The sequence below is a fragment of the Nomascus leucogenys genome, chromosome 8 (assembly GCF_006542625.1).
Source record: "Nomascus leucogenys isolate Asia chromosome 8, Asia_NLE_v1, whole genome shotgun sequence".
Classification (NCBI taxonomy): Eukaryota; Metazoa; Chordata; class Mammalia; order Primates; family Hylobatidae; genus Nomascus; species Nomascus leucogenys.
This window is the reverse complement of record NC_044388.1, coordinates 11,435,984-11,454,526: the sequence shown is the minus strand read 5'-3', so window position 1 is coordinate 11,454,526 and position 18,543 is coordinate 11,435,984. Positions and strand designations below refer to the sequence as shown.

Below are 18,543 nucleotides of genomic sequence, written 5' to 3'. Positions count from 1 at the left end.
TACTCACTTTCCTAGGCTACAAGGATATTTGAGTGCCTGGTTATGAATTTCTCGAATCATGTTAGATGAGTGTACAGTTAAAAAGAATGGTGTGTTTTTGTGTTACCAAATAGGGCAAATGGTAATTTAGACAGATGCCCAGCTTAATGAGGTCAGAGGAACAGAGGTTTCACATCCTGACTCCAGAAATGGGTAGCTGCTACACAAAATTGGGGCAAGATCTGTGGAATGATGTAATGAGGTCAAGAGAAAGGGTTTAGAGAATTACAGCATGGATATTCAGCTCTAAGAAAAATGTGATTGACAACATTTGAAAATGCAGATTTAGTTATACAAAGAAAAGACAGTGGGGCTGATCCCTAGGCAAGGTGTAGTTTCGGCTCAGCCTTCTAAAACTAGAAGCCTATTTTCATTATTGAGAAAGGAAACAAGTATCTTCATTAATTCAAAAGGTTTTATGAGATACGGTCTAATAGTATGAAAAAAATGAAAGCCCATGTCTGTTTTAGTTAACAAGGAAAACACAGTGATTTAAATGCTGCACATAAACTCTTCTTAAGATGATGTGGGCATTGTGCTCCCAATGGTCCACAGCATTTACATATAAAAATCTAAGAAGTTTCTCATAGTCCAAAGCACTGTGGTCAGGGTAGCAATCAATACCTATATATAATATGATCTGTTTAGTCAGGTAAATGGAAAGCATTACAGTCAGTCATCCAAAATATCTTCATCCAGATTGATATCTGTTGTGTCAATATCTTCTAATTCCAAATTATCCAAATCTACTTCTAGTTCGAGTAAACTCTGCAGACAAAAGGAAGAGGGTAATTAAGTTTTGTAGTACTGTTAAAGGAAAGTTATCTGTGGGTTCATGATTCAAAGTGAGAACTAAAATTTTCTTAATAGTCAAAAAGAGCATCTTCCCATTTCAAAGCCCCTGCTCTGAAACTGATTATGTCACTTAAACCACAGAGGCCTGTGTATCCTCCAGATATTGATGGGCAGGAGGATGCGGTAGAGGGAGGCTTGAGTATGATGTGTGACCTACCTTTTCTTCTTTGTTGGCTGTGTGGGAGGCCACAATAACCGGAGTAGGAGAAGCAGGTTTCCCATCAAGTTCCTGAAACCCCAAGTGAAGATATATATAAAGATAAGGGAATTTACTCAGGAATTTGAAGTTTTCCCCCAAGAAAACGATGATCAGAATTAGGAAGTGAGAGATGATGTTTAAAAGTGAACCATCTCAGCTGGGCGAGGTGGCTCACGCCTGTAATCCCAGCACTTTGGGAGGCCGAGGCGGGTGGATCACGAGGTCAGGAGATCGAGACCATCCTGGCTAATGCAGTGAAACCCTGTCTCTATTAAAAATGCAAAAAAATTAGCCGGGCCGGTGATGGGCACCTGTAATCCAAGGCTACTCGGGAGGCTGAGGCAGGAGAATGGCGTGAACCCGGGAGGCAGAGCTTGCAGTGAGCCTAGATCGCGCCACTGCACTCCAGCCAGGGCAACGGAGCAAAACTCTGTCTCAAAAAAAAAAAAAAAAAGAAAGAAAGAAAGTGAACCGTCTTAGCCAAATTTATCACATGAAGTACTCTACTGACCTGCTGAGCTATAGATCTTGAGGGCTGAAAGCCTTTTGCCTCTTCCATGACATTTCTCTCTTCATTTGGCTATCAGAGAATAAAGCAATGATGAAATGAGATATTCTGAAATCATAATTTACCTATGAACTTGGCCTAAGTCCCAGATATCAGCTCTTAATTTTAAAAAAAGTACAGCAGTTCAAAATCTGAAGTCATGAATGTACTTCCACCCTGTAGTTAACAATAAATGAAGCTTCCACCCTGTAGTTAACAATAAATAAATGACATCCTAGCCACTCACTGTGACAAGTGGGTATTGTTTGGCTGGCCACAGATCAGCATGTGTTTCCTTCACCCATTCTTCAACAACAAAGGCTTCTTTTAATCCAGGGAACAGGTTTTCATACTCTGTTGGGTCAGCAAGGGATTCTGCTGCTTTCTGATTGACTTTTGAGAGATTCTCTCTCCAGAGTTTCACTACCCTATTATAGACATCATGGAACCAAAGAGAGACTAAGTAAATGTGCTCTCTTTTTATTGGAAACATTTCTTCCTAAAATTAAAAGTCTGTACCTTGAAACCTGACTGGGTAAGTAAGTTCGGGCCAAGAAGGCAGCTTCTGGCAGCCGTCCAGTTCTAATCAAGAGCTCTAGGCAGGCATCAACCCTAAACATTAAAAAGGAGAGGTACTGTTACCAAGAATAAACACTATAATAATGGTACTTAACACAAAGTAAATTTAGTGTTGCAAAGCCAAAAGTCTCCCCAGTCTTCACACATACATCTCATTTCTGTCATTTGTCTTTTAATGGTTGTTACATAATCAACACATTCCAAGGGTGTGAGGGGTAAGACAGCTTTCCTGACTACTTTGAATCTACTTAACTTAATAATTCCTAAGAACCTAAAGGGGCTTTTCAAGAGGAGTTAAGGCAGGTTAGATTAGCAAATTTTAAAGGCATAAGGAAATATGCCAGCAGAAATTCAGTTCCACAAGACAAATATCTAGGGCAGTGTCTCCAACATGGGAAGGTCCAGACAAGCCAGTGGTGCCCAGCAGAATACCAAAGTGCCTATTTTTTCTTCTATTTTAATTTCATTTTTTTTTCTGTGCAAGTTTTATGATGTGGACAATATGTTTCAGAATTCAGAATTTTTTGGATTTTCGAAAGGTGATATAGTATGTATACTATGTATTACCTCACATCCTCAGCATGAAAAAGCCACAAACATTAATACAGCAGTAACTTAACGTAGGAATGTTAAATGCAATAAAAATGTACCAAGTTGGTATAAAAGCAACTAAAAATAGTAAAACAGTTCAGCTCAGGTCTTGCCATCAAAACAATTATAACAAACTGTTTTCAGAATATTTTTGGATTTTTGAATTATGGGTAAGGAATAGGGTCTATTCTTACAGGTATATAAATTCATAAATACATTCACATACATACAACGGGGTGCACGTTCAAAGTTCTATGGCGAAGTATGGGATTGTAAAAAAAAAAATCAGTATGTAGGGGAAGGTTAAAGAATACTTTCAGGCTGGGCGCAGTGGCTAACACCTATAATCCCAGCACTTTGGGAGGACGAGGCAGGCGGATCATCTGAGGTCAGGAGTTTGAGACCAGCCTGGCCAACATGGTGAGACCCCATCTCTATTAAAAATACAAGCCAGGTGTGGTGGTGCATGCCTGTAATCCCAGCTACTTGGGAGGCTGAGGCAGGAGAAGGGCTTGAACGAGGGAGACAGAGGCTGCAATTAGCTGAGATCATGCCACTGCACTCCAGCCTGGGCAACACAGCAAGATTCCATCTCAAAAAAAAAAAAAAAAAAAAAAGGAAAGAAAAGAATACTTTTGTGTTTTATTTCATAATACTGCCAACTAATGTCCAAATGATTTGGTTTATGCTAACTCGGTTAGACTTAAAAATATGAGACATCTTTATGCTTTATAGTGGGCTCAAATCTAAAAGTAAGTGGCATACTTATCCCTTTTTGTTCTTGCCATAAATGGATCAAAATTATCCAATTTGGGTAAAATCACCTGCCCTTCAGGTACCTACTAGAGCAGCTCAATTAGCCTCCTGCAATCATAAAATAAAATGCTTCCACCATTAACTGGCAGGGCTGTTGAAAAAGGTGTTTAACATTTCTCCCACTTGAGCCTCCCTGAACAGCTCATTTAGCTCAAACATTTAGATCAGATGTGCTAAGGTCATCCCTTGCTGAAGATGAGTGCTACCAAGGCAGCACTGTCCTGCTCTGACTGCCCAGTCTGTTCAACACCATTTGGCCATTCATCAGTTCTCTCCAGGGTTCATTCTTCACATCACTCTCCAAAAACCATCCTCAGTGTAGAATTAATTAATCTTTTAAATTAATACTCACTTGCCCTGTAAAAAGTAGCTCATGAATGCCACATTATTTTTGCCATCTCTCTCCGCACCCTCTGCTAGCTTGTTCACCATATTAGCATTTCCAGAGGCAGTGGCCAAAAGCAGCAGGCCCCCATAATCCTGTGCATGGTGCAGGCACTCCTGGGCTAGGCCAAACTGACATTTACTAATGGCAAGTTCAGCAAGTTGTTTCCACTTCTGTTCTGACTGTAAGAAAAGAGTTTCCAAGTTAAAATATTTTTAGAAATAAGCATTTACATTTCCAACATTATTCTGTTAACTGTGCGGACAATGTTTATATATAGAAAGAGCTGTGCTTGTTAAGTTGGCTCCATCAAAATAAGAATGGCATTGCAAAATGTACAATGAGGAAATGGAAATTATTCATGTATACAAAATGAATTTAAACACAAATCAATTTTAATGATGTGTGAATAATTATCATCAACCCATTATACTTTTACCTTATAATTACACAGGGAAAGTAAAACCATCTCACTGGAGTTTTAAGATAATTAGACTGCAATTATTTTAACAAGTGATTTAATATCACTTTTTTGAAAGCGCACAAAACTGTCTTTAAATATTTCACAATAATATTATGTCTCACTTGTAGCTTTTCAAAACTCAAAATGCTGCATGTTTAGATGGTCTTAACATAGCTAAAATTTATTTTGCACATCTGAAATTAATTTACCAGTAAATGCTAGTCTTAAACCACAATTGGGAGCCTCAATATACAAAGATGTATAAAAATATCATTACAAAAATGGTATTAACATTTCTCCCACTTGAGCCTCCCTGAACAGCTCATTTAGCGCAAACATTTAGACCAGATGTGCTAAGAGCATCTGCTGCTGAAGGTGAGTGCCACCAAGGCAGCACTGTTCTGCTCTGACTGCCTGCTCTATTCAACACCAAAAGACGAGGGGGTTGGGCTGTCTTTCAAAACCCCTTTTCAAAACCAACATATTTTTAGCTAGTTTCAGACATTGGCAAATAACTGCTATGTCTGTACTCTTAGGCTTTCCAGACTAGTTTACATACTATTTTACATCTTTTCTTACCTTGCAAAATAGATCTCACATAAGATATGAAAACAATTTTTCTTAAACAAATTAGAGTGCTAAGAATATCTCCAATGTAATCAATTTAACTTATGCAAAGTTTAACATAATACATCTTTTAAAAAGATCAGAGAGAGACAATAACTTCACCAAAATGAGCCAATAATTTGCATTTGGGAAAACTTTAATGAATTAGTACATACCTCTGCTTCCACTGCTAACTGGTATGCAATTTTTAACTCTCCAAGCTGAAGAGCAAGCTCAAAACGATGCTCAGGATCTGTGGATACTGTAAGAGCTTGCTGCTTGAAGCCCTAAACAGATTTTTAAAAATTATATATATGTTATTTATGCATACAAAAATATATGTATGTTTTATATATATATACACACATACATATACAGTGTACACACATTCCCAGAGCAAATCATTTCCCTCTCAAACTAGAAACCCCACTATTTAATGAGAAGATGGAATAATTAAGGAGTCATTAAAGTAAGTGGTAAGAACAAACCTGGCAGATAAAATATTCAGTGACAGAATTCTTACTGTTTATTAGGATAATGGAAGCTGGCTAATGTTAAACTCAAGTAACCAGTAAAACTGGAAATGTAAATATAAACAGATATGTCAAAAAGAAAGGAATTTTGCAAAGTTGACTAAACAAGAATCATTTCAAAAGAAGAAAACTAGGCACAGCAGTGTAAACTTAGCTGTTGGTAATCTACTCAACTAGGGTGGGAAGTAGAGATCATCTAGTCCAATCTCTCATTTTGCAGATGAGACGATTAGCAGTAAATGGCCACAGAAAACGGAGTCAAATATAAAACCTTCCAACTTTCTATCATCTGTAGGTCATAGCAAACATTCTGTATTCAGGTCCAGTCACCAATTAGGTGTCATTACCTATTCCTTTATTGTTGGTCTCAAGTCCAGTTCATCAGCAAGTATCCAAAAGACAGGAAGTCTAAAATTTCCTTCCCGTGCTCCACTAAGGCATTAAGAATAAGCTTTTAAACGGGGGGGTCTCCCAAACAACCAGTCTGTGGCCTGTTAGGAATCAGGCCGCACAGCAGAGGGTAAGCAGCGGGTGGGTGAGTGAGTGAGCATTACTGCCTAAACTCTGCCTGTAATGGCATTAGATTCTCATAGGAGCATGAACCCTATTGTGAACTGTGCATGTGATGGATCTAGGTTCCGTGCTCTTTATGAGACTCTTAATGCCTGACGATCTGAGGTGGAACAGTTTCATCCTGAAATGTACCCCCTTCCCATCTGTGGAAAAATTGTCTATCTGCCACGAAACCGGTCCCTGGTGCCAAAAAGGTTGGGGACCACTGTTTTAAATCAACTATTGTAATTATTAAATTAGCTTCTCCTTCAAGACAAACACTACTGATGGGATCATTTTTAGCTCTAGGGATGTAATGTGTTAGACAAAAAGCTCAGGGATAGTTTACCTCTTCACCAGACTGAAGGAGAATGCTCATTTATGCGATAGTCAAGATTGAGAGGTTGGACAGCTTTAGGGTTCTGTCTGGCTTTATCTTCAGGATGGCTTTATCATCAAGTTTGAAATGTTTTAACTTCTCAGCTTATACAGGCTGCCACCCCGCCCCAATCCATCCATGAATACGATGTAAATAAGGCATTCTAAATAACCGGAGTTACTTTTTTTCCACTAGCATTGATGTAGATAACATAAAACCCAAGAGTAGAGGATGGAAGATCTCTGGAACTAGTCAGATACAGCCAAGGGCAAAACAGATGAAATGAGGTGGACTAAATAGATATACTTTTGTTTTCTGCTAATTCTCTACTACTAATAAAATCTCACTAAAAGGACTTTTTTTTTTTAAAGGCATAAACTCCCAAGGACACACAGAAAGGGAGAGGAAACAGTAACAAAAGTTTGGAAGCTGGAAAGTTGGTGGAGGAATATAAACATTTTGTTAAAACAGTAGAGAAAACAAATCCTAAATCAGGAGTGAGAACAGCATAGAAACAATGTGATTTACACCCAGTGTGTCTCATGAATGGTAGGGCTAAAAACAAACAAACTGCCCTAAAAGCATTTAGAAACTAGATCCGCTCCCCTCTCCCACCTCCCCTCTCCCACCTCCCCTCTCCCAACTTGTGACAAATAAGACAGGTTTATTCTTTGGAGAGGGCAAACTAAAGAGTCTCCAGACCAGGAGATTCCAAGCACACTTGGAGGAAGAAGTAGAGTATCAAAAGAAGACAGGAGATTATGAAAATGGATACATAGACTCAATGAAATATTAAATACTGAGACTCCAAGGTATCTTCTACTGAGACCCCACAATGATGGTGACTGGGGAGCTTTTCAGTAAAATCTACTGAGTCCAAGGGAAAAGACTTAAAAATACTAAAATGTCAACTCCATGAAGGCTACATGTCAGCAGGAACAGTGCCTAGCACATTGTTAAGTGCTTGTTAAATTCATTACATAAATGGAAAGTCATCAAAAATTCAGTGGCTAAAGATACTGACATTGAAACTCCCTAATCAAATGGGCCAACCACACCAGATATTGTGAAATCCAAACCCAATATGCCCCACCCACAAATTCAGACCTTCTAATCTGTTTCTTGTACCTTCACTCTTAAATGAGGGCCCAAGGACATCAGATACTTGAGGAAAATTACTAACAGCAAAGATGCAGATCAAAATGAAGCAATAAAAAGAACTTGAAGGAAGCATACCATATAGGGGGAAGAGAAAACTTCAAAATCTAAAAACAAATATATCATTCATATCTGTAGAAAGTTAAGAGAAACTTTTATCTATAAACAATAAAATTTTAGAAGAGAATAGGAAAATCAGTGCAGGACATACAACATTAACAATTCCAGAAAGACAGAATACAGAAAACAAAGGAAGGATATCACCATAGAACGATTCATGAAAATCTTTCAGAAATGTAGGACATAAGTTTCCCATTAAAAAAGCTCATCTAATAACCGGCAGAATTAATGAAAACTGATTCCTACCAAGGCCTACCATGATTATAACATTTCAGTACAACAGAGACGACATTCAGAAAGTTTCCACAGAGAAAAACCAGGTCATGTACTAAGAATGGGGAATAAAAATGGCTTTAGACTTCAATAATAACAAGGCAATGGAACAATGCCTTCAAAATTCTGAGAGAAAATTACCTCCAGCAATTCTATACCAGTTAAATGGTCGAATATGTTTTAGTGTAGAACAATGGCACCTTCAGATATTCAAAGTCACAAAACAATTTATCTCCCATTAACAACCCTTTTCTCAGGAAATTGCTGAAGGGCCTGTTCCCCTAAAATGAGGGAGCAAAGCAGGAAAGGAGATAGGGGTATAAGAAACAATGGATCCAACAGGACAGCAGCAAAGGAAGCCCCAACATGATGGTGAGGGGAAATCCATGATGAGAGCAGGAAAACCAGTGCAGTCTGAAGGAGACTAAGCAAACTGAAAGGAGATCTTCAGGAACTCTGGAGAACCAGCAAAGTCCAGGGAGAATTAACCACAGGTACACAGAAAATTAAGCAAAGGGGGAAAAAAGACAATTATAAACTCTAGGGAAAACAAACAATTGCAGGAAAGGAAAGCTAGATAATATGCTACATGGTTCACCTGTAAGCAGTGATTACATAGCCATAATAATGTAAACATTTGAGTAGTGATCAATCAAAATTAGAACTATTCTGAGAGATAAAGGATAGGAAAGTGGCGTGTATGTGGTAGATGCAGGGGAACGAAAGAAGGCGAAATTCTCATCTTGTACAGAGGGTGAAGTCACAAGAAATGCCTAAAGCTAAGAAATGAGGAAACTGCTATACCTCAAGTTATTTAGAGATATGGAAATAAATACCAAAAGAATTAGATAAAGTAATTACCTCTAGGGAGTAGGAAGCAAAAAGGAGGGAGGGCTGATTTTTTCTTAAGCTTTGCAAAACTTCCTTTATGCTTTGTACATATGTAACTTTGCTTAAAAAACACTACATAAGAAAAAGTCATGTCATGGTACATTTTATATGTATTTTAATCATAATTTTTTTAAAAAGCAGATGGGATAAAGAGAAAAATGCAGTGTAGAAATGAAAATATCAGGAGACTGGAAAAGTGATGAACAGAAGAGGAAGACTGAAAATCACCTCCAACATTTAAAGGGGGCACTGAGAAAGGAGAAGGAAGAGTGTAAGAGGGGTGTATCACATGCTGTAACAAGTGCCTTAAACTCACAGGAGAAATTCTATTGCCACAGGAAATCAGCTGGCAGTTAAGAAATAAAGTTTTTCAACTCCGTACTAATTTGCTTTCAAATTGCAAGTTTTAAAAAACAAAAGGAAAAAAACAAAACCTCTTACCTGTTTTTCCAAAAAGTGTGCAACTCTGGTCCTCTGTTCTTTTGGAATGGTAGGAAGGACCTTATCAGCCATGCTAAAGTCCCTCCGCATGACGGCTGTCTGGTATTCCAGGACTGAAACCAGCAGGGAATAGCTAACGATGTTCAATTCTTTATCCCCCAGATAAAGCCTGTTGTCTTTAGGAATGTAGCCTAGGAGATACATCGTCCTATAAAAGAAACAGAAACCAAGTTAGAAATTCAAATCTGCAATTACACAAACACACACCCTGCAACCTCCCTCTTGCTCAAAACCTTCCCATTTGATTGATAGAATTTTGGTTAACAATAGGCAACTTACCAAAACTATAACACTGAAAAATCAGCCTATCATTGCTACAAGCCAGCAACAGATTTTTCTAAACACACTTTAAAATTCAGGACAAATGCAAAATGATACTCAGGTACCTGTCCAAGTGGGCAATGGTGACTATTTCTCCTCCAACATAATAATTTAATCTGTTCACAGAACTTGTGTAAATGAAGCAATCGCCTACCCAAAGCCCTGTTTTCACAATTTCCTGAATCTCACCAAGAACCTGCAGAAAAAAAATAAAAACAATTTCTTTATCCAGCATCAGAAATCTCTCAATAAAAAGCTGAATATATCTGAGGGTGATATGGTAGAATAAGGAATGCAAAGTAAAATCCTTCCTATTTCTAGAAAAAAAAATTTTCCTTGGAATTTTTTTTTTTTGAGATGGAGTCTCGGTTGCCCAGGCTGGAGTACAGTAGCGTAACCTCTGCTCACTGCCAACTTCTACCTCCCGGATTCAAGTGATTCTCCTGCCTCAGCCTCCCAAGTAGCTGGGATTACAGGCGCCTGCCACCATGCCTGGCTAATTTTTATGTTTTTCGTAGGGACGGGGTTTCACCATGCTGGCCAGGCTGGTCTTAAACTCCTGACCTCAAGTGATCTGCCCACCTCGGCCTCCCAAAGTGCTGGGATTATAGGTGTCAGCCACTGCGCCCCGCTGGAATTTCTTTCTTCATTTAAGAACAGATTCCTACTCAATATAACCCTTAGGCTCAAAGCAGAAAAAAAAAAAGAACAGATTCCTAGATTAGTATTTGTAATGTGAAATCTCATTGTTGGGTCAAAATCATGATATAAAAGAATACTGATCTAAACTTAGACCCTTCATAACATGACAATGAAATATTAAGTATTTCACAAAATCTAGGACATCTGCACAATAAATGATTTACCATTTGGGAGCTCATTTAAATCACTGACTAAATAGTCTTAGGACCAAAACAACTATAATTTCTTTACTGAAAGATATCAAAGTAAGTCTAAAGAATTCTTAAAATCAAAGTACAAATTTCTTTTAAACATATTTATTTTCAAATTTTGATCTATGAGTTACGATTTTAATTTTCACATTTCACCAGAAATCCTTAAAAGCTGTCTCCCCACACCTAATTTATAATGAAATGTTAAAATCAGTAAAGTCTGTTGTAAGAATATAAATCATTTAAAAACAAAGCTAAAAGCGAAAGTTGTGCTGATGCAATTACCTCAAAGGCATCTTCAATGCCATCTTCAGTAACTCCCTCATGTGTTTCCTGTGCAGCCAAGACTTTTTCTGACAGATACTTAAGGATAAAAAATGATTCCTCTGTAGCAATACAGACTAGCTCTCCAGAGTCAGACCAGAAAATCTGCAACACAACAGAATCATAGACAACTGATTGGGATTTCTGAGTGGATACGACAAACTGCACAGACTTGGTTTCTTACAACATTTATCTTCTTATATCAAGATGATAAGTATTCACTTAACAATTTTATGTGGCATTATTTGGGAGGGTGGCCAGTTATTATGTGGCTATGCTATTTAGCCTAGCAATGGAAAGACCAAAGGGAGACAGGAAAGGAGAGCTGTCAGTAAACACTGAATGTGCTACACAGAGGACCAGTACCTATTCCTTATTGCTCTAGAACAGTGTTTATCACCTTTTTTATTTTTTTCATTTTCACCCACCATCCCTAGAAGTCTTTCTGGACATTTTTCTAATCGCCTCCCCCAATGAAATTTTAATACCACAGATACACATATGTAATGCATATACATATGTATAGCTATGCTTTATTCATAAAGAGTAAGCCCCCAAGTCAATGTTTACACCCATTGAGAATGCGTGCTCTAGAACCAGACCCCAGAAAAGCTGGTTTGTTTCCAAAGATAATCTCTTGACAGTGAAAACTGTCAAAGCAGCGGGCAGTTCTAAAGGTAAACACTTTGTCACTGGAGATGGTCACCTCAAGTTCAAGCAGCTATCATCAAAACGTATGAAAAGGTTTTCTGAACTATGTGGAAGAAGGCATTTCCAAGTCAAGAATTCTCTGACTTGTTGTTCTCAAGGCATGCTTTTTTCCTGTCAAAATGGCACTGCCACTTACCTCCAATTGCTCAGAAAATCAGGATTGTCGTAGCCTAATGAGGCCGTAGACAATGTATATTTCAAAAGTATAAGAAGTTATTTAAATTCTAAGTGCTGTTTTATATTTTAAATGGCTTTTGATAATGGAAGAGGGAGAGCAGGGTACAAAACACACTTCTTGGCCTTAGGGACCCAGAAATCATCACAAAAATAAATATTTCAAAAACAACAATGGAGGGGAAACTCACATGTTTGGGTTGAATTTCAATTCTTCGTATGAGTTCTGTATTGTCCCAGTCATAGAAGGCTAAGCCATTTACAGATCTGACTCCCAATAAGAAGCCGCCGTAGATACCTAAAGGGAACATAAAAAGAGTTTTGCTTAGGCATTTTTGAGCCATTACAAAGAATTTAAAAATGTATCATACGTAGACCACACTTACTTTCTGCTCCAAAATCTGGTTTAAATGATTTTTTTTCCTTAAAGTTCTTAAATATCTTTACAATGCTGTTGCTCTCTCTTATTGCATACCTGGGAGAAAAAAGGGAAGGCAAACATAACATGTTATATACTAAATCATAATTCCACCAAATGTTGGAAATATCTTCAAATATTTTTCAGTAATTATGCAAAAATATAGAATAAATATTTGAAGATTCTCTGATGTACTGTTTTCCTAAGAGATCAGAGAACTCCTTACAGTTGGACAAATGATTAAAGGGTTTTATACTGTATATGACATGAATTACTAGGGCTTACAAACCACTTTAGAAACTGAAAATGATCCAAATGTCCACAATAGGCAAATGATTAAACAAATTACCATATATTCATATAATGGAATGCTACTCTGCAAATAAAGAAACCAATTACTGATCCAGGCAAGAATATGGATGAATCTCAAAAACATTATACTGAACAAAAGATGCTAGACACAAGAGTACATACCGTATGATTCCATTTATATGAAACTCTAAAGACAACTCTAATCTATATAGTGACAAAAGGCACTCATCAGTGTTTGCCTGGGACTGGGGAATGCGTGGGTGGGGGGTGTGGACAGACTGTTAATGGAGACAAGGGGATTTTGGGGGGATGATAGAAATGTTCTATAATTTGATTGTGTTAGTGGTTACGGATTACATACATTTGCCCAAATCTACTGACATGAACAGTAGTCCTCCCTTATCCATGAGGGATATGTTCTAAGCCCCAATGGATGCCTGAACCCTCAGATAGTACTGAACCCTATACACACTATGTTTTTTCCTATAATGTAAGAGGTGGGCAGCATATACAATGTGGATATGCTAGACAAAGTGATGATTCACGTCCAGGTAGGATGGCTCAAGATTTCACCATGCAACTCAGAACACTGGGCAATTTAAAACTTATGAGTTGTTTATTTCTGGACTTTTCCACTTAATATTTTTGGAACACAGTTGACTGTGGGTAACTAAAACTGCAGGAAGGGAAACCACAGATGGGGGGACCGCTGTACAATTAAGTGGTACGTTCTGTCTTCTATAAATTATACCTCAATAAGGGCGATTTAAATAATAAAAACTGTGACAAATGGCTCATTCATCAGCAACAACTGCTTATATTCAGGCCTCTGCCTTGAATAAAGGGGCTGTGGCCCCTGGATATTTGAGATTGTGTGAGGAAGTGATGTGATGAGGGCTTTGCTCAGGACAGGAAAGATGCTGAACAAGGTCTGGGCTGGATAGAGCTGAAAAAAGGGAACTATCAAAATAGAGGAAGAGGTGTGCTGAAAGAAGGCAATTCATCAACTATAATTTTGCTTAAGATAACACATTACCTTTGAATACACAGAACTGTATATATATGTGTATTTAGGAAATTTATGAAAAGATCAGAACAATTCCATACCTCTCAATGAATCTTACTGTTGTAACATTTTTAAAAATGTATCTTATTACACAATGCTGAGGCTTAAGTTACCCCACTATTGGGGGCAAGATGCAACATAAAATGTGGGGCAAACAAAACTAAAAAAACTGTGAAAATTTAATTCAGTTGTGTGGTCTGAAAACACTAAACTCCTAATGTTTATTACATGCATTAAACAGGAATCAAAAAGGAACCAGAGCCAATGACCAGTAAAAAACTCAGAGTTAAGTGATCTTTCCTGCTTTTAATGAGAACATTTTATGAACATTCTGAATTCAGACAGAAATGTGTTAAGAATGGGTGGTGGGTACTATCACAGAAAATAAGTTTTAAAAAAGATTTAATAAATTTCTCATCAAAATGATCAAACCACAACATCACTCCCAAGTAGCTAGCATCTCAGGACACTACATCACAGGGAGGGCATGCCAAGGCCTGCCAAGGCAGACATGAGGGTCTACTGTGCCTTAAGCCCATAAAGCACTAGGTCCTGCCATGGGCTCCATCAAAGAAATGGGTGCTGGGTCCCCAATTAAATGGAATTATTATATCAGCTTGAGCAAGCCAGCTCAACACAGAACAAAGAAAGCACAAAGACAGCTCACGCTACACAGTTGCCTCTGACTCTAATCTTCCAACGGACAGCTGTGGTGAGAACTGTTTTTTAACATGGAGAATCACAGCCCACATCAAGCCTCGAGAGTCTTCAAGCAGCACACAACACATCTGCAATCAGGGCACGCTGGCTATCATACAGCCAAAACTTACTCTGAAGAATCGTGGGCCCATGCAAACTCCTGAGCAGATCCAAAGCTCTTGTTTCTCAATGCCATTGCTGTGTAGATGATATACTCCCCATCACCACACACCACCACAAACCTAGAAATCACAGAATCCAGGGAGGGAAGTACAGAGGACCAAAGACATGTAGAAGTTAAGAAACAATAATTCATGTTATGGTAAAAGAATTCTAATAACAAATGTTATTTTAGTTCATTATTACAATTTAACATCTTTTAAAAGTTATACATTTCTTTGAATACAAAGTTACAAAAATTCTATCCAACAAATTTAAAAGGAAATTATGAATATAGCATTACTGCTGAAATGTTATTGGAATGGCCTTCTCATAAATAAAGGCAACTGGAGACAGGAAGGTGAGAATGGCTGGAGATGCAAAGGAGGAGGATTCCAATTATTCAACCAGTATTTGTGGAGCACCAAGATGCCTGGAACTTTGCTCATGACATTTATACCATAGGAAGGCACTCTAGTATCACAAAGACTATCTTCATTTTAAAGCTGATCATTCAAATGAATAAAAATATCTCACTCCAGGTTTTAAAGACTGTTAAATTCAGCAAAATACAGAGGATATTTTAACATTTAAATAATGAGAAAAACAGAATGCTGCAGAGTCAACTAAAATTTTCCCAATGGACATAAAACAACTATCTTTAAAGTTGTTTATAACACTGTAAAGGCTGGTATTAAAAGACTGCCAAAGGCAAAACTTACGGCCAAGAATGTTTTATGATATTAAGGGAAATATGCATAATGCATTCTTAACCTTCATAAGACAATTATATTACCAATGATTATGGATACCATTTACTGAACTAGGTGGCATACTTGGTTTATATCTTTTGTCTTTTTCAATACTCAGCACAGCATAAGATGCCCAGACCTGCTGTAAAATAATTTTAAAGCTCCACAGGTTTAGACTTCACTGTGCTAGAAACTCTTCTCTCACAAGATGTTTGGTGACTTATAAATCTTAAGGGAGAAATTCAACTGACAGTTCAAATTACAAATAAGAAACAGAATTATTATCAATCCCAAAACTTTTTCAAAAGACACATATCTCAGAGTCAGGTTTTCTTCTTGAAAGAGCAATGAGTCAGCAAGCATTTAGAGAGGGCACCTACTAAGTCTCAGCATAAGACATACTCCTTGTCCTCAAAGGAGCACACAAGAACACAAACTCAATGCATGTGAAATAACAGGAAACAGTACTATTTAACTATTCAAAATTGTGTGGTATAGAACAAGGCCAGACGGGAAACATGCTCCATCTTTTGTGCCAACTTGATCAAGTGGCATGGCTGCCTGCAGCTGTGTTGAGGATTGTGAGGCCAGGGCAAAAGCACATTGAGGAATGATTAGAGATGCCAACCACAGGGCAGGAGTGGACTGTGGATCTGCAAACCTGTTCTAACATACACAGAAGCTGAGGGACAAATTTTGATGATGGCTTACCGCCCATTAGGATTGTGCTGAATAGTCTGAGGGTATATTTCACAACTGCCCATATCCTTTACTGCCAGTGGCAATCTTTCACCATCTTTAATTTCAGCATCTCCCATTGCTTTTAGGTTGGCCTGCTGGACTTCTGAATGCTTGGCCCAAATTATCTTTCCATTGGCATCCATGGACATGGCAGGTTCCTCCCGACCAAGCTGAAAGAAAGAAAAATAGCTCTCAGCAATGAAAAGGAAAATGAATAAAACCAAAACAAAACAGATTATTTTTTTCACCTAACAGAGAGCTCCATTTCCTTTCTTCCACTTTAAATCTTCATTGCTTAATGTCTAGTGCTTAATGAAAGAAGTGCCAGTTTTACAAAACTGATTACTTGGAAGATGACAGTACTAAAATACAAAGAAAATGGTTTTGCCTATGTCCACCTACTGAGAGGGATAGTATAATTACCTTAACAATGATGCTCCCTTCATCATAGCCCAAAGCGACATTGTTTGACCCTCTTAGACTGGCCACGCACCATACCCTCTCCATTCCATAATTCAGTGTGCTCTCAAGCCGGTAGGTGCTTGAATGCCAAATACGTACTGTTCCTAAAAGAACAATGTAAATACTCCCTTTTGATACGAACATCCGACAATAAACTGTGTCAGGTGAAAGAGACCCATAGACGTCTTTCTATTCAAATAGGTAACACTTCCTGGCAGCTTAATGACCAATTTTTTGATCTACTGTCTTTAAATGATTTTTAAAAGCAACATAAACATAACACATAACGTGTAAGAAACAAAAACTAAGAATTATGATTTTAAACATGAAATAATAACAGGATTTCCTGGGTAAAGTGTTTCCTATGTGCCAGATGCTTTCTACCCATGATTTCTTCTCACTATAATTCTATGAAGCAGATATATATGTTTCCACTTCATAATTTGCCCAAACCCACATTCATGACATAACAGAGCCTGATTTTGAACCCAGGTTTGTTTGACTCCAAAGCACATGCTTTTTCAGTTTTTCTTTAGGACAGCCGATGGTCCTCTTATTTAAGTGACAGAATCAAAATACATGAGAATGATGATGATGATGATGATGAAAACAATGCCCCTTTACTCTTTTATAGCTTAAGTCTGGTACTTTAATAAAAATATCAAAATCCTTGGAAACCTCCAATTATAATGCAGAGACATTACTTGCTTTAAATGCCCACTGAGTAGTTACCAGCATAGGAATAAACATACCCTTCTAACTTACCATCTTCTGAACCTGTGATAATGATTGGCAACTCAGGATGAAAGCTGGCACAAGACACATTTTGGGCATGTCCTTCCAGTGTCTGCACACATGTTTTATTCTGTAATTAAGACATAGAAAACATTTTTTATTAATGAAAAACATGTAACCAGCCCACCCTTAATTTTCTCAATGTACAGATACATTATAAATGATAGTAGTCATGAAAATCTAAATAATATCCAATACAGAAATTTTTGAAATAGGATGATCTTGTTGTATATATGAATATTTTATCTAATTACTTTGTAAAATAAACGTAAATGTAACTATCATATTTAAAGAAGGGGAAAAAACCCAAGAAGGCTTTCGTCTGAATATTATTCCCCCAAATTCTCAGGATAATAGATTTTCCCCTTAAAACTTACACCTACCATCACTGGCTAAGTACACAGTGCTGCTTTAGCCTTTAATATTTTTATTCTGGATTTAAGCACAAATCTGAAAATGTTTCAAGGAAAAACTGACTTTCTAGGCCTCATTTTATTAATTGCTTATGGGAACTTCTGATGTGGAAAACAAAAATATCAAAATATAAGAAAATCTTAGAGATAGGAAGCATGTTAACAAGAATTCATAACTAGGTTTACAAGAGTACAGTTTGGCAAAATGGTTGGCAATTGTTGATCTGCTAGCTTACAAAAATGAATAGAAGTCTATCAATGAAGATTATGGAGGATAATTCAACATTAAAATGTTAAAATTTCTAAATGCAATTATGAAATGAAATATGAACATGTTGGCACTTTATTTTTAAACTCTTGATATGCATTGTTTTCATTTTTATGGAGAATTCTGGAAACACAGTTTAGGTGCAAATACTGATCTAAGTTATTATGCTGTGAACAGATTTCCACAACCCAAGTCTTAACTGTCCTATAAGAAATAGTAAGAAACATATCTAACATATGGAAGGAAGGTTATGAAAAACTGTACCTGATAATCCCATATTTTAACAAGACGGTCATCTGCACCTGAAATGAGGTATGGCTTGTCCCCACCACTGTAGTAATCAATGCAATTCACACCTTTCTCATGTCCTTCCAAAGTGAAGTTTGGTGACGAAGAGCCCAACTGCCACACCTGCAGAGAGAAACAGCATCTGCCAGTCAATATGGGGCCTTGCTTTTCAAAAGGCAAATCCACCATATTTCTGACACATTATGTAAAATGCTAAAGCCCAGGAGAGAAGAGCTATCAAATTTTATTTTTTATCCTGT

General features: G+C 37.5%; 1 protein-coding gene across 1 annotated transcript in view; it reads right to left on the bottom strand.

The window, feature by feature from the left end:
- Nucleotides 1–436: 436 nt before the first annotated feature.
- COPB2 (coatomer protein complex subunit beta 2) overlaps nt 437–18,543 on the bottom strand; it is a 31,916-nt gene continuing 13,809 nt past the window's right edge. Inside the window, exons 6-22 of the mRNA XM_003265297.4 lie at nt 18,260–18,406; nt 17,285–17,384; nt 16,481–16,623; nt 16,028–16,227; nt 14,537–14,647; nt 12,297–12,385; nt 12,102–12,208; nt 10,987–11,130; nt 9,874–10,004; nt 9,428–9,635; nt 5,257–5,367; nt 3,979–4,193; nt 2,160–2,252; nt 1,888–2,068; nt 1,605–1,673; nt 1,052–1,123; nt 437–807 (exon numbers count right to left, since the gene is read on the bottom strand). Of these exons, the coding sequence (XP_003265345.1) occupies nt 712–807; nt 1,052–1,123; nt 1,605–1,673; nt 1,888–2,068; nt 2,160–2,252; nt 3,979–4,193; nt 5,257–5,367; nt 9,428–9,635; nt 9,874–10,004; nt 10,987–11,130; nt 12,102–12,208; nt 12,297–12,385; nt 14,537–14,647; nt 16,028–16,227; nt 16,481–16,623; nt 17,285–17,384; nt 18,260–18,406 (2,217 nt within the window). The 3' untranslated portion in view covers nt 437–711. The remainder of the gene's footprint in view (nt 808–1,051; nt 1,124–1,604; nt 1,674–1,887; nt 2,069–2,159; nt 2,253–3,978; nt 4,194–5,256; nt 5,368–9,427; nt 9,636–9,873; nt 10,005–10,986; nt 11,131–12,101; nt 12,209–12,296; nt 12,386–14,536; nt 14,648–16,027; nt 16,228–16,480; nt 16,624–17,284; nt 17,385–18,259; nt 18,407–18,543) is intronic.